The following is a 5392-nucleotide window of genomic DNA, read 5'->3' on the forward strand; positions in this document are numbered from 1 at the left end:
AATTACGCACGACTTTTCTGGAGAAACTGCGTTATAGTGCTCTTTTTATGTAAAGTTGGCCTGTATCTTTCTGTAGTGAGGTTTGAAAACGTTTCTTCATTGTTCGATTTTGATTGTTGTTTCCGTTGTCGTTCGGGCAGAAAAAAAAGTCGATCAGGTGCGTAAAGCAGCTGTACTTTTACGCGTCAGGTTGACTGAGTGAAGGCGCGCGGCCGTTGTTAGGACAGTCAGAGACAGGTGCTTGGTTCAGCATCACTGTCAGGGCAGCAGCACCAAGGTAGAAAAAGAGTAGACAAGGACTAAAAAGTAAAAAACAACAACTGGGAAACAAACAACTCCGGGAAAAAGAAAAACAGAGAGAGAGGGAGTGACTGAAAAAAAGGAGTGAGAGAGAGGGAGAGAAATAGAGAGAGAGAGAGAGAGAGAGACACCCCCTGGAGACTAGCTCGGAGACCCGGCCCCCGACCAGAGAGAAGGAGTGAGAGAGTGAGGGAGTGAGGGAGTGTTTTAAAGCCGGCAGGAGGCATGATGTCCTACATTAAGCAACCCCATTACGCCGTGAACGGGTTAACGCTGTCCGGCCCGGGCATGGATCTGCTCCACTCCGCCGCCGTTGGATACCCCAGTAAGTGAAGGCCTTTCACACGTGACTTTTTATTTTAAGTTGTTTTATTTAATCCTGTCCTTTTACTGCTGTCTCTATATCAACATATGTATATTCAAGGTTAAAATTTTGGGATTTTAACAGGAAATGTAAAACATAACTTGTGCGTAAAATGGTGCGTAAAAACAGCCCATACCTTCAAATATCATTATTTTTTAAATATTGATCTTACTTTTATGCTCTGAGGGTATGGAAGCACATCCATCATTTTTCAGAAAGCTAAACATATGTTCACATGACCTATAATTTCTGCGGATTACAGAGTCAAAAACAATAAAATTCTGTGTGTGAATTGAAACACAGTCTGTTCACACACAGACTTAACACCGGGACAAACCCCAAGCTGTTGTTCTTATCATCTAACCTATTTACAAAAGGATGCTTATTGTTTTTTTTTTATTGTTATTATTTCTCCAACGTATGTTTGTCATGAATGGACACTTCTTATATTGTTCTGTTTGGCTTCATGGTCTGATCTGCATCTGTCATCTCTGAGCGGAGACTTTGAAATAAATGATGCCGAAGTTTGGCAGTGATGCCAGAAGGCGAGATACAAGCTTGGCCTTCTAGTCGCAGATTAGAGTTTGTATGAACAAAGAAGTTCAAGTCATATTCAACAAATAATGATGCTTTTCGTTTCTCCACTTTGAAGATTTCGTTTCGAAATTAATAAAATACGCGAAACAATACCAGAGGACAAGTCAAACCTTCATTATTAATCGTTATTTAATATTAATATCAACTCGAAACGTTTTCAATTAGATGAGAAAAAAATAAGACGGAGAAGACAACATTTTTTCAGCTTTATGAAACATGATGAATGTGTATTTAATTACTTCTGGTGTTTTACCCCGAGTGTTAAACAAAACATGTTTTAAAACCTTCGTTCTCGGGCGTTTATGAATTGTAGGATCAGGATGAAGTAAAGCTCTTAATTGGGAAAATCGAATTTTATTGTTGCGTTTCTTTATCAAAATCAATTATTCTATTAAATTATGAGTAAAATAACGAGTTAAAGTGCATTTCATTGTCTTTCGGGAATGTCAGTTCTCTGGCACCATCATCTTAATTGAATTAAACATTGGGAAAAATGAAACTTGATAGTAAAAAAGTTTATCTTTTTTTTCTGCAGGCACCCCGCGTAAACAGCGTCGGGAGCGCACCACCTTCACACGCGCACAGCTGGACATCCTGGAGGCGCTGTTTGCCAAAACACGCTATCCTGATATCTTTATGAGGGAGGAGGTGGCTCTGAAAATCAACCTGCCAGAGTCCAGAGTGCAGGTGAATATGAGTTTACATTTTTATTGTGTTGTGTTTAAAAAATTGTGTGATGAAAGCAGGTAGTGAACGCAACATCTGGCTCACTGACACAAAGAAACCACTGCCTCAGTGTTTCTGGGTGGGAGAATTTTTGTAGGAGAGAAACATTAAAACAGGTTACTTACAGCTTCCTATTTGGATTGCTTGATTGTGAGGAATTTTTTTAATCTCAACAAGAGAAACTTTTTCTCTGAAGAAAAAAAAAAGTTATACTAATATAAAGAAGTGATTACAGTATTTTAAAACACAGACTCAAAGGTCAACAAACTGATCACAATCATAAATTCATCAGGCAGAACATCTACAGCCAGATGTGTGAGTGCCTCCAGGTTATTAAAGCTTTCAAACAGACAGAGCCTTAAGTTTCAGGTCTGATTGTGATTTATTCTCAGTGAAGAGAGCAGCATAGTAAAAAGCTTTGAGTCCATTACCAGTTCAGTTTAAAACAAAGAAAGAAAATGACTGAAATATTGAAGTGATGATTGACCTCCTCCCTGACACCTCCTGCCCTCCACCAGGTCTGGTTTAAGAACCGCCGTGCTAAGTGCCGCCAGCAGCAGCAGCAGAGCACGGGCCAGTCCAAACCTCGGCCCCCTAAAAAGAAGGCGTCCCCCGCCCGTGAGGCCAACACTGAGGCCAGTGCCAACCCCACCAATGGACCCTACAGCCCTCCACCCCCTCCACCAGGCACTGCCATCACCCCCAGCTCCAGCTCAGCCAGTGCCACGGTGTCCATCTGGAGCCCAGCCTCCATATCCCCTCTGCCGGACCCCCTGTCTGCCTCCACCACCCCCTGCATGCAGCGCACCACTACCTACCCCATGACCTACACCCAGGCACCAGCTTACAGCCAGAGCTACGCAGGCTCTTCTTCCTACTTCACAGGCCTGGACTGTAGCTCCTACCTGTCCCCCATGCACCCGCAGCTGTCAGGCACTGGAGGGGCCCTGAGCCCCATCACCGCCTCCTCGATGGGCGGGCCCCTCAGCCAGTCCCCTGCCTCACTCTCCTCCCAGGGCTACACAGCCGCCTCTCTGGGCTTTGGAGCCGTCGACTGTCTAGACTACAAGGACCAAGCTGCCTGGAAGCTCAATTTCAATGCCACTGACTGTCTGGACTACAAAGACCAGAACTCCTGGAAGTTCCAGGTCTTGTAAATACTATGAAATGGGAGACGGGGAGGCAAGGGGACAGGGGAAGAAGTGAGAAATCAAACAAAATCAACATAGGTTTGATAAACCTTGATTGTTTTTGGTGTGTGTTAGAAAAAGGACGATGCTTTGGGACACAGAGAATAATCGACTAGATGAGATGAAGAACCAATCAGCTGGAATCACGTCCTCATTTTAGCTGTTTCTCAAAAATAAGAGTGGAGGTAATCTGTTGATGCGTGGCTTGATTGAAACAAAGATGACCGTAGTGTTTCTTAGTGAAGCAACATAAAAAAAATCAACTGAGAAATCAAAGAAATGCAGAGAAAGAGCACACAAGATCCAGCTCAGTCGATTAAACGTTAAAATCACTGATTTCAATACAGTTTGATTGAATTACTGATGGCACGAGTCCTTTGAGTGATCGCATGTGAACAAAGGAGGCCTCCTGGCTTAGGCTGACTGTATCTTTCTGAGTAATAACTCTGTGGTTTTGGTTTCAAAGAAACTTTATCTGATTTCTTTGAATGAGCTTAAATCAGGAAGTGTTTGACTGAAAAAAGAGAAGCCACAGCACAACAGTTCAGTGACCTAAGAGTTTACTGCATAGACAGCCTTTGAATCCACGTTTGAGGAGCTGAAGCTCATGTTTATTCTTCCTTCTAGACTTTGTCTCGTATCTTTATGTGATATATTTCTTTTGTAAAGCTGCTCTTCATCAGCCAGCTGACTCAAAAAGCTTTGAGCCAAACATCTCAACCAACCCACACTGACATCTTTACAGGGTGTGTTTACAGGACGGCCAGTAATTCAATGTGAAAATGTGAAGCAGACAGGCAGCTGATGACTCCCTGTAGCCTTGTGTGATGCAGACCCTCTGCAGCCTGTGAGCGGTGCAGGCAGAGGGGTAGAGTTGGTCACTGAGGTGACTGCAGTACAAACCTGTTGCCTTTGAGCATGGTTGAAATCATTAGCAGAGTGGCTCGTACATTGTTAGTTTAATAGGATCACTTCCAGACAATATGTGCAACAATGGTTGCTTTGTGGCCGTTGGCAGCAGGTCTTTCCCCCCACACTCCACCTTCACGTTCACACAAGTGGAGCAGGTTGTCTCCGGAGTGATTTGTAGACTTTATCATAAACATGTTTGCTGAAAAACTGCTGCGGTGAGGTATCCGATGGGAGAGAAGACTGCACCAGAGAAAGGGAAGGGACTGGGCCGCTCTGCAGCCTCCCTTTGCACAGAGAGTTCGGTGCCTCTCTCACACTCCAACCTGTAAAGATGTGATGGCTTCCACTTTATGTGTTTGATGTTTCTTTTGATTTTTGTATTAGATTTAAACAATATTATGTTTCTTTTAAAAATTGTGGATTCATTGAAGTAAAATTGTGTTAATTTGTTTTGAAGTTGATATTATTATCAGTATTATCATCCTTAATATGTCTTCAGCTGACATGGACGTTGCTAATAACTTTTTTTGTTGTCTTTTTTTGTAAATATTAAAAACTTGAAAATGCAATCATGTCTGGTATCAGCGATGAGCTGTTACACAGACGCTCCACCCTCCTACACAATCTTTCTTTCTTAATTTCTAGAAAACTGCCAACTCTTTTTATGTTTTTCTGGTTTCTGCTTCTTCTTTTTTTTCTTTTTTTCAAACTCAGGGGTTTATCCAATAAAAGTAGCAGTAATAGGATGCAATGCTGTTTATGCTGACTGTACTTTTATCTTTTGCATTACTCTAATCTTCTCTGCTTATTTTTCTGACATGAATTATTTTGTATATTTCATTTGTCTCCTGTGTTTGACCAGTCTCACCACTACCATGCTAGATAGCGATGATGTTTCTGAGACATTAAACAACTTCATCAAAACTCCCGTGTTGCTGTGTATTTTTTCTGATTTACTGAAAGGCCACACCTGAGACATGTTTTATCTCTCTTTACACTGGGACTGTATGAGGAGAAATGGGGCCTGCCAAGCATCCACAGAGGGGACACTGGGAATCGGTTTCTGTGAGCGTTCCAATAATCCAAACACGAGGTTGAGTGGCATCAGGCAGAGATGAGAGGGAGCAGGGCAGAGAGCTCCAAAAACAGATTAGACCCAACAATAATACTGATTCCCAATGCTCCAGCCAGTCCCAAACTGAAGTACTGAAGAGATGGGCAGATTATTGCGGATCGGCGAATGTTTCTGAGGGTCAGGCTCAGGGCCACCGGGGTCACTACGAGTGCACTGGATGAAAGGTTT

The 5392-nt window shown here is 42.7% G+C and overlaps 1 protein-coding gene across 1 annotated transcript; it reads left to right on the plus strand.

The window, feature by feature from the left end:
- On the plus strand, positions 1–4852 carry LOC141798403 (homeobox protein otx5-like). The gene is made up of 3 exons (XM_074680325.1): positions 1–625; positions 1797–1948; positions 2506–4852. Exons 1-3 carry the CDS (start codon positions 526–528, stop codon positions 3142–3144), a joined length of 891 nt encoding a protein of 296 aa, XP_074536426.1. The 5' UTR covers positions 1–525; the 3' UTR covers positions 3145–4852.
- The last annotated feature ends 540 nt before the right edge of the window (positions 4853–5392 follow it).

This window comes from Halichoeres trimaculatus, unplaced genomic scaffold, assembly GCF_033239565.1.
Source record: "Halichoeres trimaculatus isolate MK-OKI-2021-1 unplaced genomic scaffold, fHalTri1.1 fHalTri1_scaffold_9, whole genome shotgun sequence".
In the NCBI taxonomy this organism is placed as follows: Eukaryota; Metazoa; Chordata; class Actinopteri; order Labriformes; family Labridae; genus Halichoeres; species Halichoeres trimaculatus.

Excerpts from the sequence above, each read along its gene's own strand:
- LOC141798403 (XM_074680325.1), top strand. The coding sequence starts at position 526 with ATGATGTCCTACATTAAGCAACCCCATTACGCCGTGAACGGGTTAACG. Across the intron at positions 626-1,796 it reads CGCCGCCGTTGGATACCCCA|GCACCCCGCGTAAACAGCGT; the intron begins GTAAGTGAAGGC and ends TTTTTTCTGCAG. Across the intron at positions 1,949-2,505 it reads TGCCAGAGTCCAGAGTGCAG|GTCTGGTTTAAGAACCGCCG; the intron begins GTGAATATGAGT and ends GCCCTCCACCAG.